The sequence below is a fragment of the Etheostoma cragini genome, chromosome 2 (genome assembly GCF_013103735.1).
Source record: "Etheostoma cragini isolate CJK2018 chromosome 2, CSU_Ecrag_1.0, whole genome shotgun sequence".
Classification (NCBI taxonomy): Eukaryota; Metazoa; Chordata; class Actinopteri; order Perciformes; family Percidae; genus Etheostoma; species Etheostoma cragini.
The window spans coordinates 13,438,368-13,459,881 of NC_048408.1; the positions used below are offsets into that span (position 1 = coordinate 13,438,368).

Sequence of the window (21,514 nt, forward strand, 5' to 3'; positions counted from 1 at the left end):
TTATTTATCTTGGATTTAAATTCATTTGGGAGTTTAACAATGCTGAATAACTAGTGAAACCGAACGAGCAATAGGTGATATCACCACAGGGGGAACATTTTACACGTTATGACTTCTCCTTGGTTTTGCTTTTGCTAAACAGGTTTTTATGAATATTGACAGAGAGATGTACAGAGCGAATGTTTTTCCTGACACTGCAGGCTAAATGCTCGTTTAATTAAGTCTGGTTTCAGGTGACTTCACAGGGAAAACACGCCAGTAAGCTCAATGCTGATGCAACAATTTATTTTTATTTATAATATAATATATATATTTTTTTGTGTGAGGAATTGTAATCCCGAGAATATTCGACAGAAGTTGGTTGACTTAAAGCACCGCTAAAGTGAACGTGTATGTATTATTTATGCTTAAAAAGGGATGATTCGTAAAATAGGCTATGCTTCAACTTTTGGCGAGTTAAACATTAGCCTGGTTTAGTTTATGGCTTTAAGCAACCAAAGTGAAGTTTGACTACACACACAAAGTCTCCTAAACCACTAGAGGCGTAAATCACACGGCGTTGTCTCTTGTGATACGTCAGCGGATGGGTCCAGTATACTGCCTGCCATGGCAACACATTTTTATCTCAACAATAAATGATGTTTATCACAACAGGAGACAGTTTTTATATGTTTTAATTAGCATATACAATGAAATCATTGGCACAATTGCTTCAAGACCAGAAATTGTGAATTCAGAGGAAAATAAAGTGACTTTACCCTTTACATGTATTTTTCTAATACTCTGTAATAGACAATATCATTTTAAAAAATACATCTTTGAAACTGAACTAAGATATCATTTTAAAAGTAGTTTTGAGATTTTAATGTTTTACTAACAACTTTAAAGCATGATTTCAAATCTCCATGTTTTTATGAGCCAATGTATGCAGCATAATGTATTCATATTGATTAGACAAGGCAATATAGAGTAAAAACAAGGTACCAAGTATTATTTTTTTAGATACTGTGCAGCGTGAGGACGTTCAAGTGCAGCGAATGCAGATAAGAAAGGGGAACGCTGAACATGAAGGCCCAGCACTTCAACAGAATTGCCAATTTTACTAGAGGATGAATCTTACAGTATCAAAGTTTAAAGTGTGCAAAATGTCTGTCATCTCTGTCGGTGTGAATGAATGCAGTCAGATTCTCAAAAGTACTCCAAATACGGTCAGTTAGCGGTTTTAATGATTACTGTACAGTGTAGATTCTACATTAATTGAATGGGGTTGGAGGTCATGACCAAATAAAAATATTTCCCACCGAAAAAAAATGAAAAAGCGAAAGCTACAAACATTCTAAGTATTAATAACAAGTGTATCCAGGCAAAATATTTTATTTGAGTATGTGGGATATGTTCAAGACATCAGATTTTACTTAAAAAAAAAAAAAGGTTTAAATTTGTTGTAACTAAGGCAGTAACAAAGTATTTATGTGCTAACCTTGCAAAGCATTTTTACTGCATTAACAGCAGTAAAAACAAAAAGTTAACAGGTGAATACTGTATGTACATTTTAAATGTTGACAGACCACACAAAAAAATAATATCTGGCATAATCCTTAGAAGACCCAACATCTTTGTTCCTCTTTTGAAAGAATTTTTAACTAAACATGTGGTGGGAAAGACAGAAAAAGTGATTTTCTCAGCTGTGGGAGAGTTGAGAAAAAAAACCTTCATACTCCAGCTGAAGACAGAGCACATGCGTTAGTTAGTTAGGCGGAGTGGAGTCTGCAGTCGGTGACTGGTATCCTTTTGTGCATGCTTAGTGTTTTGGTAACATCACTGAAGATTGGGCCATTGACTGTAACAGAAAAAACAAGATCGTTTTTCCCTCCCCCACATATGTGTCAACACAGTAACAATAACTACATTTAGAGTGTGTGAAAATTGTCTAGTGTTTGTTTTTAGTCTAACTTGAGTCCAAACATCAATTACATTAGACAGTTGAAGGGATAAACAGAGGACAAAATGAATCTGGAAGTTTTATTAAAACGGATGTACTGGTTATCATTACCACAATTCAGATAAAAGTATTTTATTCCAAAGTGTGAACCTTTCCAATAAACAGAGATACATTTTGAATAGAAACGTACATACTCACTTCATGCATATTAACAAGTATTGATGCAAATGGATGTGCCCACTTTAAGTGCAATTAATATGATACAAAAAAAAAACATTAGCATTACATGTGCACTGTTAATTATGCATTTCATCTATGTATTACAACATATTGGGTTAAGACTGTAATATGTATTACGGTCATGGTGTAATTTCATCCTTGCATTTTTTCAAATAATAATATTTCCATTAAAAGTTAAATCAGCTTTTTCAAATCAGCTTTTTTTTCCTGCACTTGGGGCTCATGGTAATAATCACTTAATAAACGGGTAGTGTCTTGAGAGTGGTAATGCTCCAGATGGTTTGATTATTCTTTTGAATAACAGTTTGAAATTGTGGCTCACTGAGGCGGGAGGCAGTATAAATGAGATTTCAGTTCAAGATAGCTAGCTGTAAAGGTAAACAGACCCTCTTTCACAACCGCTTCAAACACTCAGTGGATGGAAATGAATCATCATAAAATTGACAACTTACTTTCAAGGTCTTCATAGTCTGAGCCCAGTCCATCTGACTAATCTGAGGTATTGCAGTCAGCAGGATACTGCTGGCTTTGTTGGCGTTCTCCTTCATCGTCTTCAGTACGTTATCAACACAGACCTAGGACAAGGAAAGAAAACAGCCGGCGTGTGATAAGAATCGCTTTCAGAAATGCAAATTGCACTTCCTTTAAGTGTCTTGTCACTTTGTGTTGCACTAACAGATGTGAAGGTTCCGGCTCTATACTGGACAGCAAGGTGAGCTGGTCAAAGAGAAATTTTGTTTGATCTCCAGTTTATTCAAGTCACAACAGAACCTGCAAGGCAGCCAGCAGAGCAGATGTCAAAATCAGTAGATTGCAGCTGTGCCTTGTACTCCAATGACTCATTATGTGCTGGTCATAATACATGTAAGACTTCGAGCCATTTCCCCTGCTATGTCCATGACATTGGCAATCATGACATTATTCACCTGATGAACATCACTCCAAGAAAAGGGAAAATAAAAATCATAAACATTCACGCACAGAAACTTAGGCCTCAGACAAGGGCCTCAAGCTAAAACATTTGAGTATATCTGCATGGAATTATGTGATAATATCAACCCTGCCCAGCCACATGTACTGTACTGTAAATTACATTATTTCCGTCCTGTGCTTTTCTTGTGTGTGTTTTCTCCTTTAACCTCAATTAACCCTCTCTTGAGTGCTGTGTTTTCATTCAACGACTGGGTTCATGTTTTTTTGGTGTTTGCCAGGATGAAGACAGTGAAGCTGATGACTCAGTGTGACTCAACCTCCTCTGGCAGGGCTTCCACCGGAGGCTGGCAGGCAAGCTGACTGGGGGTGGAGGAGGGGGAAGGATGTGGCGAGTCTTCTGCGACAGGAGGGGGAAGAGGTCAGCTGCAGGAACTCGGAAGTGGAGTTGTGAGTTTGGCTGGATCGGTGACAAATAAGCTGAAACTCGCCCACACACACACACACTATATCAACTGCATTATCCAGAGAATGTCTGACAGAGAGAAGGTCACTCGGAAGCCGAGAGAAGCCACAAATACTCTGCTCCGCTTACGAGACATAGATGGCGAAAACCGTTGAGAACCCATCATATGTTTAAGTTTGTTTAATTTAAATAAAGAACATAATAATAAACAAGTTTGCTTCAGAAAGATAAAAACAAATGTACACAAGCACAAAAACACACAGATAAGGTGGAAATACAACACGATTTACGTAGAAACAAGTTGAGACACAAATTGAAACTCTTGAAATCATATAAACAAAATACACACACACACACACACACACACACACACACACACACACACACACACACACACACACACACACACACACACACACACACACACACACACACACACACACACACACACACACACACACACACACACACACACACAAATAAAAAAGGAAAGAAAACTTGATAAACACAATAAATTAAAAGCCACAGAATAAAAGTGCTTCTTAAAAACATGTTTAAGACATATGGTCTAGAAACGTTTTTCTCCTTAATAATGTAGTGATGTGCTAACTTTAAACACACAGAAACACGTCTAAATGGTTTAAAAAAAAAGAAGGAAAAACCTTTAACATTATAATAGCAAAAAGTTGTTCTTTTGTTCCCAACTACAATTTAACACTCTTCTTTAAATCAGCTCCAAGAGGAAAGCATAAAGTTAACTTCCGACAGAACGGCCTTAAAAGTGACAGAGCTTCCACCAAAAGGTTAATTTATGCTATCCCTGCAAAACTCCACATTTACTTTTTTTATAACAGCAATTCAAAAAAATCTATTTGTGAGACAGGGTATGGGTACATAAACAATATGTGCCTGTTGATCGCAGTTTACAGTTAACATTGTCCCTTTTGTTACAAGCACAACTAAGAAAATCCTCCAGTTGCAGGAAGTGAGGAGAAAAACCAGCTAGGGATTACTGTATTGCATCATGGTAAATAAAAAATGTTTTAAAACCATTTATATTCAACAATAACTTACCAGGCTGTAAATGAATACTGAAATAATGAGTCATGTTACATAAACCCATGATAACCAACTATTGTTTTGCTGATAGTAAAGAGACTGTCTGGTACGTCTTTTTATAGACGTGACCATCTGGCTGCCATCATCAACATGTTTCTCTGTGAGAGCAATGATTACTACCTTGATGATGTGTCACAATTGCAATTCTAGCTCAGAGCTAACGTGGAAGGATTGGATACAATTGTGCAATAATTGTTTGGCACAAGTGGTCCAGCAAGCCAGATGGATCTGGGTTGGCTGTAAATCGCCAGCTTAAGATAAGTAGAAAGTATATAACCTGATGACAAGTTAGATAATAAAATGCTACAGTATATGTAGTTATTAGCCTAGCTCATAGCTTTTATCTAAAGGTTCCAGTTATGGTAATCTGAATGCTAACAATAAACAACTGGGTATTATGAGTAACTTACTTAACTTACTAAGTAACTTACTTAACTTACTAAGATAAACATATCTTAAACAACTACAAGCAAACCTAATAAAAAAGATGATACTACTGGCTGCACAGAAAACAAAACACGGAAGGAAGTGATGTCACCCAAAATACACCAACCGTGCAAATCTCACTTTGCCGATACTGACTGACTGACTCACACAAGGCACAAACAAGGACAGAAGAGACATCAAAGTTTATAGCACTGTCATGATCTCCAGCCCGCCACTTACCGCCTCCTCATGCTCCTTCCAACAGTCATAGTCAGTTGCCATGGCGATGCTGGCATAGCACAGGCCGGCCTCCTTGGCGAGGACCACCTCTGGCACAGTGGTCATATTGATGACGTCAGCGCCCCACTGGCGGAACATCAGGCTCTCGGCCCGCGAGGAAAAGCGGGGGCCCTCGATACTCAGCATGGTGCCTCGCACATGGCACTTGACCCCCAGGCTCCGCGCCACCTCCACCAGAACCTGCACCGGGACAGAGAGTTAGTAACCGTCTCCCTAAAACTGATGCGACAGGAAAACAGGTGGGAACTTTTCATTAGCTGCTCATCTCGTTCTCTCAGCTGTAGTGTTGAGGAAATAAAAGCCTTCCTGCTGTGCTGCGTGGCATCTCCTGATATGCTGTTCCAGTCTGTTGGGATCAGCTCTAGCACTATGGAGGTCAACACAAGAGGTTTTGTGTTGACCTTCCATTTTTGTGACTTATAGTTTTCAATTCATTTTGTTGACATAGCACTTTATATAGTACTCAAGACACTTTACAGTAACAACAGCACATTAAATGCAAGTGAAACAAAACCAGCAACTAACCGTGGATAATTATTAGGTGGAAGGCTGAGTGAGTGATGACTGATTTAAAAGTGTACAGTACAGTCAATATTAACAAAATACGTTTGTTGAAATAGGGCTTATCATGGTCTCCCCTACCTGTAGATAGGTGGGCCAACGCATTTTTTTGTCTCAGTGTGTGCATTGTTTTAGTCCGGTCAACACTGGCAGCGCCGCCGCTAGTTAGCTTAGCATAGTGAATGGAATCCTAGGTTGCCGGTTAGCATGTTGCGACTAAACTGCAGAATACCTCACTTCCTTGGGCTGTTGAGTGATCGCAACCTCGTCTTCTTGTTGTATTCCCAAAGCATGCAGCTCCTCTCACAAAAAAAAAACACCCACTGTCTAATGTAGGAAAAATAGCCAGCTATTCACGCCGGGTATGTTGACGGAAGTTGAGGGGTTTAAGGTGCTGCGTGATCTCCGCGCCAATGTAGCAGTGCTTCAGCTGGGCTTCCACCCAATATTAGTTAATTTACTATTTGAAAACTTTTACTCACAACATGCTCACTAGAAACACAGGATTCCATTCACTACGCTAAGCTAACAAGCGGCGGTGCTGCCGGTGTTGCCCCAGACTAAAAAGATGCATGCACTGAGACAAAAATAAAAATGCGTTGGCCCACCTATCGACAGCCAGGGGAGACAGTGATAAGCCCTATTTCAACAAACGGTGGCGTATTCCTTTAAAGAAACTGCACAACAGCAGGAAACTCACTGATGTTCTTCTACAAGTAATTTCTAAATTTTTAGCCACATTATGGCAGTGATACCAGTAATACAATCTATATATTAATAACCTACATAGTAGGAAAAAAAATTGTTTTTTATGAATGTGTTTTTAGGAAAATACTTTAAACTCTAATCAAAAACTGTAGCTACATCCTGAATATCAGATTGGAAAATTTTACAATTGATTGCATACTTTTCCTCCACACAATTCAGCCCCAAACTGACACATACTTTTTCCACAAAATGTTTCAAGTATGTAAAAAATATTAATTTAACATCCTTAAAGCTACAGGGCTTAGTTTCTGCAACCCCCAGAAGGCATTCTAAGTAATGACAACACCGTCGATGCATCCCCATGAAAAAACCCTTCCGTGACCGTGCACAGCCCTTGCTCCACACAGTACCAAGTAGCCAAGGAAACACAGAGGATATCTTTTATAAAATAAATAAATAAATAAAAACACACAACACACACGGACTCTTCAGAACAGGTAATTATTAGCACTCAAGCTTCTGCGTGGGAAAATCACCGACAACACTATCTTCTGAAGAAAGCCATTCTGAAACATACAGAGAGAGCTGTGTGGAGCTGATAGCTTTCTTTAGCTTTGTAGCAACTCATTTGGCAATGGCTTGAATGTAACGTATGTTCATTAATATCAAAAAGTTACGCACCAAAAGGTAAGCAATTCATTTTGTGTTAATACACAGCACTTTATTGTGGATCAGATGTGGCTCAGCCATCAGCAATTTGACTGAACCGTGTAGCTCCCATGTGGCGCTTTTTTTTTCTTCTTCCACCTTTCCAATAATTGGGGTAAATTTGAAGTTAAAAAAAAGAAAAAAGTTTCATTTTGGAAAACTAAAGCTCAGCGAGTACAGGCATCAACATGGGTGTGTACAGGTACTGGTGGACTCACCTCTCTGGTTCTGTTGCAGAAAGGCTCAGCCATGGGGATGTGACTCACTCCTGGAGGACTGGTTGACTGCCCATCGTACAGCGTCTGAGCTCTCTTGGTGGTCCTGGCAACAAGAACAGGAAGTACTGAGAGTTAGTATCAAAACACGTATTTAAAGAAACACTGTGATCATGAACACATAAACTAAGCAGCAAGTAAAAATGTATTGTCATATGGACTATAAGCACTAACAGAGAACAGCAGCAGCCTGGTCCCCAGCACCATGCCAATAAACGATTGTCCAATTTCCAGCACTGCTGAGTCGGTGGAGTTCCACCAGGCACAGCTCCAGCCTGCCTGCCCTCAGCTCTTTATACAAGAGACTGACTTAGCCCAGTGGACTCAGAACATTGAGAATTTTGCGTCTCCCTGTGTTCCCTCAGCTTATTTTGCAAGGACTGAATAATCTTTGTGCATTTGGTTAGGTCATATGGTGATCATTATGTAACGGGGTATTAAAAATAAGATCAATTTTTCAGGACTGCTGATTCATGGTACAACTTTGCTTCTCTTCTATTTTCCCAGGGACTGCTTAGTCATACAATAATTATCTCAGACATCCAAACGTTTGAAAGGGTAAACGTGGCATAGACAATATCTTTTAGGTTGATGCCCAACCCTATCTCTTACTCATAACTCTGGCATTGGAAAACAGAGGCAGCTGCAGCTCCACCCTGCTGAAAATCTGAAAACAGTAGTGTGTGGGGAAAAATACGGGCTCAGTACAATGCCCGTTTATGTTATAGAAATCAAATTATCTGGGCCTGGCATTTCACTAGCAACGTCATTACAGGATCATTGTTGCAATGAATGAAAGCCTGAAATTAAATATTTAAAAACGCAAAAAAGACAAGCTATGGACTACTAAGCATTAGATATTTACTGAAACACAGTTCCATCATAGCAGGTCTGACGTACAGCTCAACACTTGAAAGATCTAAAGCTTTGGGAAATCATAGCACTGTTCAGATTTTATTACCAATGATAGAGATTTGGTTTGTTTTATTTGGATCCCTATTAGCTTGAGCATAAGCTAAAAGCTTTTTTTTCTCCTGGGGTCTGTCGTGAGATCAGATCAGAAGGGAAAATCAAAACAAGAACACTTAATTTAAAAGTTCAAATGGGAGGATTTTCGAACCGGGTGTTTGGAGAAGCCTTAAAAAAAACAAGATGGCGGAGCCTTTATAAACATGCTGTCACATGCTGCAGGACAAGTCTGAACTAGTCCCAACAAGCAACTTCCTCATTTCTGATAAATAGATTTTGTCTGTGCTTGATGCTGGTGTTGGACCTTTTCACTTACATGGGCAAACAAAGCCACGGGCAGCGTGACGCAGTGGTATGCAAGTGTCCAGGGGAACACACTGACAAGACTGTTGGCAGGCTGTTCAACTTACTGGAAACAAATAAGCCATCCTACTGAAACAGCACCTCTCACTGCACATATTGAGTTATTTTATGGAATTTTTGCAATCAGCTAACTGAGAAACTTGCACACTCCCACAGGATAAGGCAACACATAAAGTACATGTATATGCCTGGAGGTCGGACACTGCTGAGAGAGCATTCTTTCCCCATCAGTCAATAAAACAAGAGATATTCTCAGGTTAACCAGCAAGTTTTTCTGACTCTCCAGGAAGACTAAACATGGATTTCTTGTGATCAGAAATAGAAATACTAGACCTTGTAAGGGTTTTGGTGCAACTGAGGATAAAAATATATACATCAATATATATGGGTATTATAGATCTAAATAAACATGTATCAGTTAGCCTAGTTTATTTATGGCCAACTTGCACCAACAATCACTTTCAAAACCATAACAGCACTGTTAATATAAACTTTTATTAAAACCAACTCTAAAATGAGGAAAAGAAAGTACAGTATGTCTTCACGTGTAGAAGGGCTCGCCATATAAACATGATGGTGGGTAGTAGCTCAGTACATCAAATGAATGATAACTGAGGGCTGAAATTCACCCTTGACTGTTTACAAATATGTATCTTTTGCAAATATATCGGTGTCAACTGATCTATAGCAGGCGTGTCACAGTGACGGTGGCATTTTTCAACTATGACACCTGAGAGTTCAACCTAAAGTCAGGCAGACAATTCTTCCCACTGACAATAAACAAATACTGGCTTTGACAAATGTGGCAAACCAGCAGCTATCTGGACACTTTTGTCCCACAGTACCGTGAATCCTGTCAGTGAGATGTGTGGGAAGACGAGTTGAGTTGTGCCAGAGATCGCCTGTACAGTCGTAACGACCAACAACAACCTTTGACAGAAGGTCAAATCATTTAGAGGAACACATCAAGACAGTTCATTCTTAATTCTCGTTTACTTCATTAAACAACAATAAATGTAGCCACATAAACTTCATGCTGTGGCATACTTTGTTGCTTTCTGGATTGAATCTCAAAAGGAGGTAAATTCGGTTTAAATAAGCAGCAACACACTTCAGCGTGTGCACGGTTTATGACAAGACATGAATGCTGTATCTTATTAGTTGCGTTAATAAGTATAAGGCTGTTGTGTGAGAATGTCAGGCATATGATTTAAGGATTTATTTTGTGATACATTTTTTTATGAATTTAAACAGCCAAACAAAGGTCCAAAACATTGGTCCAGATGACAACATACAGAAAAGTACACTAAACACGCCGAAAAGGGCACAGCGCACCTCCTCCACAATCCTTCCTTGCAATCAAATGCTTAACTCCAAAACAAAGAGAGGAAATACGGGAAGGAGGGAGACAAAAACACCACAGCAAGAACGATGTCTGCAGCTCACAAAAACAAGACACACAGAAAAAGACAACATTTGAGGATCTTAAACTATAAATTAAAAGAAGTGTGATCAGACAGTCTTAAAGGGCCAGGTATCTGTAGCGCTTCCATGTTATCACTTTTATACAATAACTTCCCCCTCACTAAAATCACTGGCTTTTCACCCCACTTAGACAAAACCTTTTTTCCCCATGTTCAGTTTGAACAAAGAAAGCGACTAAAATTAAGGTAAACATCCTCGGCTAAATCTATTAAGAATACAATTTAAATGCTCTGACATTCTCAGTTTTAATATACGTCTTGAGAGTATGTGGAAAAAAGAAACAAATATCTCAATCATAAACTGCTGTTACAGTGCAATAACCTGCTGTTGTTAAATCCCACTTACCTGTCAATGAACTGATCTATGATGACAATGTCTCCTGGCTGAATCTCCTCCCGGAGGGAACCACAGGCCGTGGTAACCAACAGATGTGTGCAGCCCTCTTCTCTCAGTGCCCAGATGTTGGCCTGGTAGTTCACATTGGATGGCATAATGGTGTGTTGTCTCCCATGCCTGAAAGATCGGAATAAGCAGAACACAAGATACACATTTTTTAATCCTTTTCAGGGAACTTTAAGTCAATGTCAGAAGCAAGATAATATAGCTTGGCATTTCATTGTTCAATGCAGTGAAATACTGAAGACATGCAGTATGATTAAATATTCACTAGATGGTGCTAATAGAGAACAATAGTTAACATTTTCAGAGTACAGTATAGTAAAATACCCTCTCTTACCTTGCAAGGAGCACACATTCCACATTTTTTATTTTCCCAAGTATCAGAGCATCGGATGGCTGTTCAAGAAAAGCAAAAATATCCAATTATGAATAAAAACACTACTGTAAGGAATCATTTACAAGCAAAACAGGACAGAATTTCAACAGAGCTTGTCGTTTACACTGCTCTACATTATTTGACAAGAAAAAGGTTAGGGCCACAAAACACAACTAACCTTTCCATAGGGTGTGTCAACATAACGCTCAGTCCTTCCCTCCAAGATATCTGGATCATCAAGGCCTGAACCACCAATTATACCAATCTAAACAAAAATTAGAAAGTCACACAACTGCATAAGAATTCATATCTGACCATAACGCTTCCATTTTTATACGCATTTAAAAAACACAAACACGTAAAACTTTTCATAATGTGTTTTACATACTGGGTAGAGGAATTAAGGGCATGGATAAATACACAGATTTTAAAAGAAATAGTGACTGTTTTGAATATGTCTGCGTAGACACTAACTTGTTACCAATTGACAATCTCCAAGACCCCAAATAACAAGATGTGGTTATTTGCGCCTTTCCTTGCCTTGATCCAGGTTAATATACTAATATTAAAATATGTCCTTAAGCACTGTATACTACACTAGCATTACTACATTTCAGGAGGTAAATAAAGTCCTTTTACTATTTTACTCCACTATCTTTATGTTACAGCTGTATTGGTAACTAGCACTGGGCAAAATAATATGACCAACATATGATCAGATTCTAAAATATAATGCACAGTAACTGATTAAACTACTAAGGATAAGTTCAATTGTTAAAATTAGTTCCACCTGGAACTAGCTTCAAGACTGAAATGCTGCTAAAACTTTAATCAATGCAATAATAATAGCCTTACATAGAGTTGCTGTTGTTCAATAGTACATTTTGGTAACATCACTTGTAGCATGGTATTGCTACTTTAAATCAAGGTAAGTGATGAATAAGTATTCTGATGTACTATACCATACTATTACAAATAAAAGTCCTGCATTGAATATGTCACATAAGTAAAATCAAGAAAAAGGTGTAAGTACTTAATGCTAAAGAATTGGTCCATGTATCCGTTATTATAACATTAGAGTAGAATTAATCAAGCATTAGGCCTAATGTAAAAGCAGGATTTTACTGTTGTAGGTTAAAGTAACGTTAATTTAACTATTTTGCATAGGACTGCAACTAATTATGTTGTGTAGTTAATCTGTTACTATTAATCTATAAGTACAGTATTTGAGTAAATGTAAGTATTACCTCCTGCTGATATTACGTAAAGTTACAGTGAGGTGCACTGCGTCTGCAGTGGCCACGTGCTAAATCAACTACACCTGAGATGGTGCAGCTTTAATGCTAGTTGTTATTAACAGTACCCCGTACAGTTAGAGAGCAACCATGCAGCTTGCAAAAGCTTATGTTTTTTCGCCATGCCCGTTTAGGACCGCAGACTATAACTATAGAGGTAACGTTACAGCTTTGCTAAGACAGTACGATGCTAACATACTCTTTACAGTCCATGGTTTTAACCCACAATGTTCACTTAATAAGACTTTCAACATGACATTACATTTTAGGTTATTACCTTAATGGGCACCGTGGAAGCCATGTCATCAGTTTTATTGCTTGTAAAAGTGAAGATTTGTAAAAAAGAAGTTGTAAGGAAGACACTCTTTAGCCACTAACTATGGCCCGGCCAACCGTTAAACAACATCCGTCAGCGCCACGGACATCAAACAATCCTCTTCCTGTTTGCCTTCACAATAAAAGCCTGACGAAACCAACATTTTAGGTCAGCTACATGCCCTAGTTGTTTTAGGCTATTCTGGTGTATTTTACTAAAACAATGTGCTTACCTTTCTACTTACCTTGCAGAAGGACGTTGGCTTCTATTCAGAACACACACAGACACTTAACTGTATGGATAATGCTTTACCTGGCTTTTTAGTTACTCAAAATTCACCATCTTGTGGCCCTGGGTCTGAGAAAAACAATGAAATGCATTCTTCCCCAACACTGTTCATAATCTTTTTATCTTGGATATAGTGTTAACTGTGAACTGGTTCGCATTCTTTTCACTCAATCTCTTCATCTCTATTGCAAACGTATGGTGAGTATGGCCCAGCTATTACTTATATGAACCCAACAATACTTCCAACACATGGAAGAAACAGAAAACCAACAGCACACATAGTTGCTCATTACAATTTATTTTAAATAAAATTGAATACAAAAGAGCCGAGTCTGAAATCCAAACCATCCGCAGTTATTAAGTACTACTCCATGTGCAAGTAGAAATTGTTTTGCATTAAGAATATAGCTGAACTGTGATGACAAAAAAATTACATAAAATCACTGTAATCAATATTATCCCTGAGACCACCTTAAAACAAAACAGATACATTAAAGAAAATGAATTTCTTGAATAAGATTTGACACTCCATTCTGCTTATTCCTCGTTCATAGATAGCCTGGAAATCCAGACCCAAATCCTAAAGGATTAAGGGTCTGGCATTGAGTAATGAAAGTTGCTCATCTCAATGGGCGGCACCAAGCGTGCATTTGAAAATCGCACTGCACGCAATTGAATAACACTACGACCAATCACAACAATACATGGGGTGACGTATCCAGAGCCCCGTACGCATAGCTACCAGCGGAGCTAACTGGTAGATTAAACTGTAGTCATCTGTTTAGCTCCCCTCTCACTCACCTATATCAGACACACTGATGTGATTGGTGCAGCACAGACACAAGGATATAGTTCATGAGCAGCATTACTTGCTGCCAGAGTAACTCACTGAGCAAATTCAAATTGTGCTCTCGTGAGAACTCTGGATTTTCAGGGTAGTTCATAGTGGCACTTTGCATGTAAAATAAGATTATTTTAGGTTAGCTAACATTATTGTGTAGGCCAGTGTCCAATGAATTGCAGAAAACACTTGCGGTTGCATTTAAAGGGATACGTGTATTCACTATATCCGTCAAGCTCTGGTGACTTTCAACATACTGAACATTGTTTTGATGTAAAATACTACTGGCAGGCATTAGCTGCTAACGGTGAAGCCATCTGAACCTCCATAAAACCAGAGAGAGTCCAGAGGGGCGAAGTCATGTGTGGTCCTTTCCCTTGGTTGGCCTCGTTGATGCTGCTGTCCTGGGTGACACCGTCACTCGCAAAAAGAATCACTGTCACTATCAATGGTAATGACAGTGGGTGAGTGTTTCCCTGTGCGCTCATTACTATTGTGCCTTTTACTTTTCTTCTTGTGTTTCTTCTTCTTCTTATGGTGATGCTTGCTCCGCTCATTAGGGTTTTCCTCATTGACGAGCTCCACGCTGAGGCTCCTGCTAGTCTTTCTCGACCTGTCTTTGGATTTTTTACGATGTTTCTCTTTGCTCTTTTTCTTGTGTTTTGTGGACAACACGGGGGAGTCCCCGTTAGCATTTGAGAGGGAAAGTGTGTTTTTGGATGCCTCTTCCAAATGTCTTGTTTTGTATTTCCTCTTCCCACCAGGCTTATTGTTGTGAGATCTACTTTTTGTTGAAGGGGACCGACTGCTGGAACAAGTCCTAGAACGAGAATGCCCCCTGTCCCGCCTCCGCGAATCTCTGCTGTGGCTCCTGGAGCCAGAGTGCCGATCTGAGTAGTTGCGAATACTGTAATAGTAGGATCGCTTCTCTGTGTAATTTACCCCACTATTATTTCTCTCTTGACTATAACGCCTATTTGATTGATAGCTGTAATCACGGTCTCTCCTTTTATAATTACGGTCACATTTCGAGTAGTCTTTGCTACTGGAGTAAGAAGAACCTCTGTCTCTGGACTGCGTGCTGCTGGGGGAGATCACTGGGCTCCTGCTGGAGGGCCTGTGCTCTCCACTTCTTGACCTCCTTTTTCTCCTATGGTCTGTGTCCTTAGACAAGTGCTTCTCTCTAGATCTATCATTACGCTCAAATCTTCTACCCGTGTCTTTTCTGTCTAACTTACTGGATGTTTTGTGTCTGCTAGATGTTGAAGAGCTACATCTATCTTTTGAATAAAACTGATGATAGTTGTCCGTTTCTGCACTTTCTGACTGTCCAGCACCACTTGGATCACTACTCTGTGAAGCTATGGGACTGAGACTGGAGAAGCGGATGTGTTGAGGTAGAAGAGGTACTGCTTTAATATCTTCACTGGCAGACTCATCAGAGTCAGAGGAGAGCTGAACCAGTTCAGGAGTCCGCTCAGCTGTTGGCTTAACAAAACTTATAATGACACAGTCATCGCTGTCATGAGACAGACACTCTTCATCGTTAGCTCCACCGTGTGCCACGTCCGTTTTGTTATGAGGAGTCACTTCCTGTGGAGAGGCCCCAAACCCCTGCGTCTCCTCCTCTAAACTGCTGTCTGAATCCGAGTCTAAGTCGAGGACTGACAGACACTCGGCCCTGCTCTGCTCCGCTGTTGTAGAATAGGATGGCCCAGGCGTCTCATCATCCCACGCAGAGTGGCTCAAATTAGACGTGGCGTCACCTGGGGGGTCCAACTCCACTGAGTCCTCCTCATCCTCTGAGATAGCTATTACAGATGAATTGGAACTGCTGCCTTCATTTGAGGAAGGGGCGGGGCAGTCGTAGGAAGCATGCTGGTCATAGGCCTCCATATTGAAGGGGGACTTTGCAAAGCTGATGAACTCATGCAAAAAGTGCTCTGTGCGCCCCTGGAGGAACGGCCTGAGCTCTTCCTGAATAGCCCCATCCTCCATATCATAACGTGTAATGCGTGACATGATGATGTGTTGAACTATGTTGACCAAAGAGCCATGGGCCCCATATAGCACAATGAGTTCTCTTTTTAGCCAGGGGATCAGTCTATGTAGGCAGGCAGGATTTCTTCGGAAGAACTCAGCTGAGGTGTCGCGGGAGCGGCCTCCATCCCGGACACTCCGAATCCTCACCCCCCGTCGGTACAGTTCCCTCCTGAAGTTGACCATTTCCTGCTCTCTGACACTGTTCACTGCCCTGCCTTCACTCGCAGCTCTCCTCTTTTCTGCCAACCTCTTCAACATCCGCCGGATGTAGCGGTCCTGCGGCTGTTGTGGGGGGTTTGCTGAGGCTTCAAACATTACTCCATTGTCGGGAGGTGGAGATGTCCTTCCCCGCATCTGTCGATGGACTCCAGTAAGAGTTGTGCGGTATCTAAACCGCACTCCGCCAAAAGTCCCGAAAGAGCCATTATCCACCGGCTGCAGATCATACTTCTTAAAGTCCTGATCAGATTTTATACTGTGATAGATTGAATTAAACGGCTGTTTGCATAGAGGGCACTCAGCTTTGTTCTTCGACCACTCCTGAATACAGCGGAAACAGAACTTGTGTAGGCAGATGTCCAGGTAAGAAATGTTGTTAAATACGTCCAAACAGATGGGACACTTTGAGTCTGGGGACACCTCTGCAGACATTGCTTCAGAAGTTTTCCTTCTGCCCTTTTTCTGGCTCTGCTGGAGGGCAATCTGGATTGCTGACATGATCTAACAAGACAAGAAAAATAAGGTTTAAATTATTATAAAAATTGGTAATTTTTTCCCCTTACAAAACAATAAGAACGGTAAGGCAGTGATAAGAGTAACCTGTAACGTTTTACTGACTTGTCGCAGTTAAGTCTAAAATCAGACCTGTACACTTAAGTAGCTTCATTCAAGAGCACACCGAACAACTGCACTAAATACCTTCCTGTTTATTGATAAGAAATGTTCTTCAAGTAAATCTGACATCACATCCATTAGGCAACTTAAAGGTTTGCACAATGACTTGCAGAGAAAATATTAATAATATGCTAAATTAAGTTACACATGATGTATCATAAAAAGAAAACATGGTTCATCCTTCTCATGACAACAATGAAATATGACTTTGAACAACAAACATTATGATGACATATCAGCTTAGTTTCTATAGTAACAAGGCTGTATCCCCCATTTCAAATGCATGTCTACATAAATAACCTTTACATACATTCAAGATCCCTACACGTACATCACATCATTAAAGTATCTTGTAGTAACAAGAGAAAAAAACATATTTATAAAAACAAACATGTCTTTTATTTAAAAAATAAGCAGAGAAAATGACAGAAATGGCGGCCTATGACAGCCCGTGGTACATAACTATAATCACGGTCCTAACGTTACATCAGATCTAGCTGTAACGTTACATATACCTTTCATATGGACAATCTTGATAGACATGTTAACGTTATCACTGAGAAGAACACGTTGGATTAATCCTATAATTAAATCGACACTCATTTTTGTCCATCGGTTATGTTGTTGTTTTCTGTTAGCGTTAGTTAGCCTAGCAGGTTTGGCTAGAACCGTGTCCAGCGCTGTCTGTTTGTAGGGAGCCCACTTATTGAGATACATTACCGTACGTGTCGCTAAACACTTGGAAATACGTCGGGTTGAAGTGCTGGTATTTTCTCAACAATCCTAACATGTCTACAAATGACTCTGTCGAAGGTACATTGGCGCTAACACTGATCGAAACTGCGAACTTAGCCAACGAACTGACGAACTTGGTTAGCTCAAGTTAGCACGCTAGCTAAGTAAGCTAGGGCGTTATAGCATGGATGTGTTGCGTTATAGCTATCTAGCGTTAGCTAGTTAGGCAAGGACCTAGCTAGCTGTACGGTTAGTTAGGACGTTCGAGAAAAGTTGAACAATATTTACTTTTGGCTTCCTCGAACACGTTTGCGGTTGGAAATTGATTAGATCTCTTTGTCTGGAAGAAACTCATTCATTACTACATAACTGTCAATCAGGGGCAACTCTTTACAAGCCCGGCAGCCTGACTTCATAACACTCCCTCCATCTCCCCAGCGTACATTCTGAGTAGTTTTTTCTTAATTCAAGCTTGTGAAGCCACTTCCGCCCTTCACAATAAAAGCACAGTCGTTTTTTTGAAGAACTACCAAAATAAAAGAGTTCGTACACACAAAATTAAATCAGAATAAAAACCATTGAAATGATTTCCTATATAAATTTGAATTGATTGTAGCTATTCTACAGTGTATACTGTAATGGTAACAGCATGAAGCACACTGCCGGTTAATAGGTCACAGGAGACAAGAGTCTTTAAGGCCTTGTTTTTACGCTACATTATACCACATACTTTACAGTGTATCAGGCGATAGTTCTCAATCCAGCTAATAGCAGTCAGAAACACAATGAAAGTAAAAGTAACATATGCCTCAACTTCAACAACACATTATGCTCATTAGGCTATGCTTGCCGTTGGGAAATCCAGTGTATCCTTAGTGTATACCTTGTGCTGTACCCATAGACTGTTGATATTCTTAACTAATAATTAATAAATCTACAGCCCGTGGCTGTACCAGAGCTGATAATAATAAAAACTTTTAAACCAACATACAATTTTCAATCTGTGTCCCACCTATCTGCATTATATCCCCACCCCATTTAAAAACATGAAATAAGTGGAGTAACATGTTATAAAAATGAAATTTACAGCTAACTGCTACACTAATAAGGTTAAGTTCACTAAAATTCTTTTTTCTTTTTTTTTTAAACCATGATGATCTTTCAGCTAACTGGAAAATGTTTCTCTAAAAAAAATACTAAAGCCTCTTACTGGTAACCTTCATTAATAATGTCCACTTTCATATGTCACTATTTACCATAACTTGTGACATTATACATACTCATGAACAACTTTGTAATATTTTATTGTCATATACACAGTTTTTTACAACAGAAAATGATGGACACTTCAGTGATGACCATGGGCGTCAGGAAGATCTGGAACAACTTCACCCGTCTCCAGAATGGTGTCACCCTTTACAAAAAGACAAGGACAAACTACTTAGAAGTACTCTTTTCTCTTTTCTAGTCTCTTTTTCCTACATGAAGACATCTTGAAGAACAGCTCTTTTATGCTTTTGTCAGAGAATCTCTGGACTGTTGCCTGTTTGTGTGGAATCAGACTGCACGACAATCAGATCTTACTATGGCTATGAAGAAAGCTGATATGCAGCTGTATGTACAAAAAATACAAATAATGAGTATAGTGATTACAGGAAAAACAAAGGTGTAGTGGCAGAATGAATAAATCTTACTTACAGGGAACAGCTTGGGTTTCAACTCCACAATGCCATATGGCCTTTGCTGTAGGGGACAATGACATTGTCAATGCTGCATTCAAAGTACTCCTGTTTTCTTTGCAAGTTGCCCTACTTGTATGCTACCTAAAGAATAAAATGACACTCTAAATAGTTTAACATGTCTAGAAAAAAGGGAGATCCAAGGCACTCTTCTTAAAATAAATTTAAAAAGCCTTTATTTTACTGGCTCTTTCATTATAGAAAATCACAGACAGCCTTCTTCAGGGTGGGTGACAAACCCTGATGACGTGTGGGTTGCTTCTTCCCATGTCTTTTAAATTTTCTATGCGGAAATAGCCAGTAAAATAAAAGCTTTTTAAATAATTTTGAAGAAGAGTGCCTTGGATTTCCCCTTTTTCTATATTTAATTGTATTCCCAACCCCAAAGAGCACCTTCAAACATCTGACTGAACTTCTTGAGCACCCTGGACTTGCTAAAATGCCTAAAAAAAAAGCTCATAGCAGGCATACTCAACATTAAAAAGAAAATCAGCCAATCATTGGCTCTTCAAAAACGTAAGCATTCACACAAGTGAAGGTCTAACTACATTGCACATAACATGTAGTAGTTATTTCTTAATATCCCAAATAATGTTTAAAATGTTGGTTGACTTACAGCAGTATGGTATTTCACACAGTAGTGAACGATCCAAGCAGGTATTAACAGCCGTGTTAATGTAAAAACTCCACCTGTGTATGCTTTGTAGGTCTGTGAAGAGAAGCACATAAGAGACCGGTTATTGTATAAAGAAGAGAAATACATCATGAATCACAGTGTTTGTTCAGACAGCCCCACAAAAGATAATATATACTACAACATAGGGCGCATGCTCTTTTACTCTGAATAGGTGAGGGGTTTATGCATGTAAAACACTCAGCTGGAAGTGTTGACAGAGAAGAAACTGAATCAGGGGTTACTTTATGGATACATGCTGAAACATAGAGTGGACCAAAGCAACTCAAGAGACAAGAGAAGTTTCAAATGTACATTCTGTAGTGCAGGGCCTTTTATCAATCTTAAATCGACCTTGTGACACAAGATTAGATATCGTCTTAGATTTTTGATATTGTAATGTGGCATTAGTCTTTTCCTGGTTTTACAGACAAGTGATATACTTTTCTGAACTTACCAGACTGTTCTAGCTGTTCTATTATTTGACTTTACCGTCTAAGTTATTATATTATTGATGATTATTTCCTTAAAAACATTATTGTGTAAATAGTTTGTGAAATCACTATTTTCCACTAGGCCTACTGTGAAATAGTCAACCCTACAATATTGAACATTTAGCTAGCTGTGTCGTAGCTTAACACGTTAGCGTTATAACACAGCTGTCACACTATGAAAACCGTTCAGTATGTTATGTGATAATTTCTATTTTTTTGTAGCGTAACAGTTATCACCAGTGGTTGTTATGCTAGCTAGCGTTAGCTGTGTACAGGGACTCACGTAAAGCCTCCACAGGCTCTTGGGCTCCAGAAAGCCAGCCCAGAACTTAGCGACAGCGCCAGGAGGTTTAGCTTGTACCACGGGCTCCCTCGGGCTGAGCTCCTGGTCCTTCAGCCACTGCCTCCGGAGCTTTGTTATCTGCTCGACACGGAGCTTCTCGTCTGGTGTGTACCCAGACATTGCTTGTTTTTGGATATTCAACCTCAAGGGACCTACAATGACACCATGGAGGACACCTATCTGTGCAGAGAAATACACCAACCACCGAGGAAGAAGAAGGAGCGGAAACGTGATTGATATGAGATTGAACAGTTCGACAAATTCTACTGCGACACCTGGTGGATCGGAAGAGAACGTAATGTTTGTCTATAATTTCTTCAATATGTAATGCAATTAAAACTCATAGAATCAATCTGAGATTGACAGAAAATGCGGTGTGAGAAGAGTGTCAGAAGCAGTGACGACTCTTAAGTCAGTCAGGTTTATTCACAAGGTTCAAGGTTCTTTATTAATCACGCACAACAATAAAAAGTGCTTGCAATGACAATCTTATTATTCCATCTGTTTCTATGCTCCAGAACAGACTGCTAAACTCTCCATTCTTTTCATCAGCATTGGGCTAAATGCAAACAAATAAAATATAAAT

General features: G+C 39.5%; 3 protein-coding genes across 4 annotated transcripts; all 3 read right to left on the reverse strand.

Moving 5' to 3' along the window:
- Positions 1-1,753: 1,753 nt before the first annotated feature.
- mtap (methylthioadenosine phosphorylase) lies at positions 1,754-13,077 on the reverse strand. The gene is made up of 8 exons (XM_034894252.1): positions 12,840-13,077; positions 11,446-11,532; positions 11,229-11,287; positions 10,838-11,005; positions 7,619-7,721; positions 5,364-5,603; positions 2,635-2,757; positions 1,754-1,840 (listed from the first exon to the last, which is right to left on the reverse strand). The coding sequence occupies exons 1-8, from the start codon at positions 12,861-12,863 to the stop codon at positions 1,802-1,804; spliced, it is 843 nt and encodes a 280-aa protein (XP_034750143.1). The 5' UTR covers positions 12,864-13,077; the 3' UTR covers positions 1,754-1,801.
- Positions 13,078-14,110: 1,033 nt separating this feature from the next.
- Positions 14,111-18,145, reverse strand: toporsa (topoisomerase I binding, arginine/serine-rich a). Of its 2 annotated transcripts, XM_034894238.1 has the most exons (3): positions 17,968-18,145; positions 14,421-16,770; positions 14,111-14,330 (listed from the first exon to the last, which is right to left on the reverse strand). In XM_034894238.1, the coding sequence occupies exon 2, from the start codon at positions 16,765-16,767 to the stop codon at positions 14,425-14,427; it is 2,343 nt and encodes a 780-aa protein (XP_034750129.1). In that variant the 5' UTR covers positions 16,768-16,770; positions 17,968-18,145; the 3' UTR covers positions 14,111-14,330; positions 14,421-14,424. The 2 variants fall into 2 exon arrangements, with proteins under 2 accessions (XP_034750129.1, XP_034750120.1); XM_034894229.1 differs by lacking the exons at positions 14,111-14,330; positions 17,968-18,145 and adding an exon at positions 17,665-17,961 and having other exon boundaries at positions 14,337-16,770.
- An 822-nt stretch (positions 18,146-18,967) lies between these two features.
- On the reverse strand, positions 18,968-21,148 carry ndufb6 (NADH:ubiquinone oxidoreductase subunit B). Its single transcript, XM_034888297.1, has 4 exons — positions 20,869-21,148; positions 20,035-20,127; positions 19,378-19,422; positions 18,968-19,093 (listed from the first exon to the last, which is right to left on the reverse strand). Exons 1-4 carry the CDS (start codon positions 21,046-21,048, stop codon positions 19,028-19,030), a joined length of 384 nt encoding a protein of 127 aa, XP_034744188.1. The 5' UTR covers positions 21,049-21,148; the 3' UTR covers positions 18,968-19,027.
- Between the last annotated feature and the right edge of the window lie 366 nt (positions 21,149-21,514).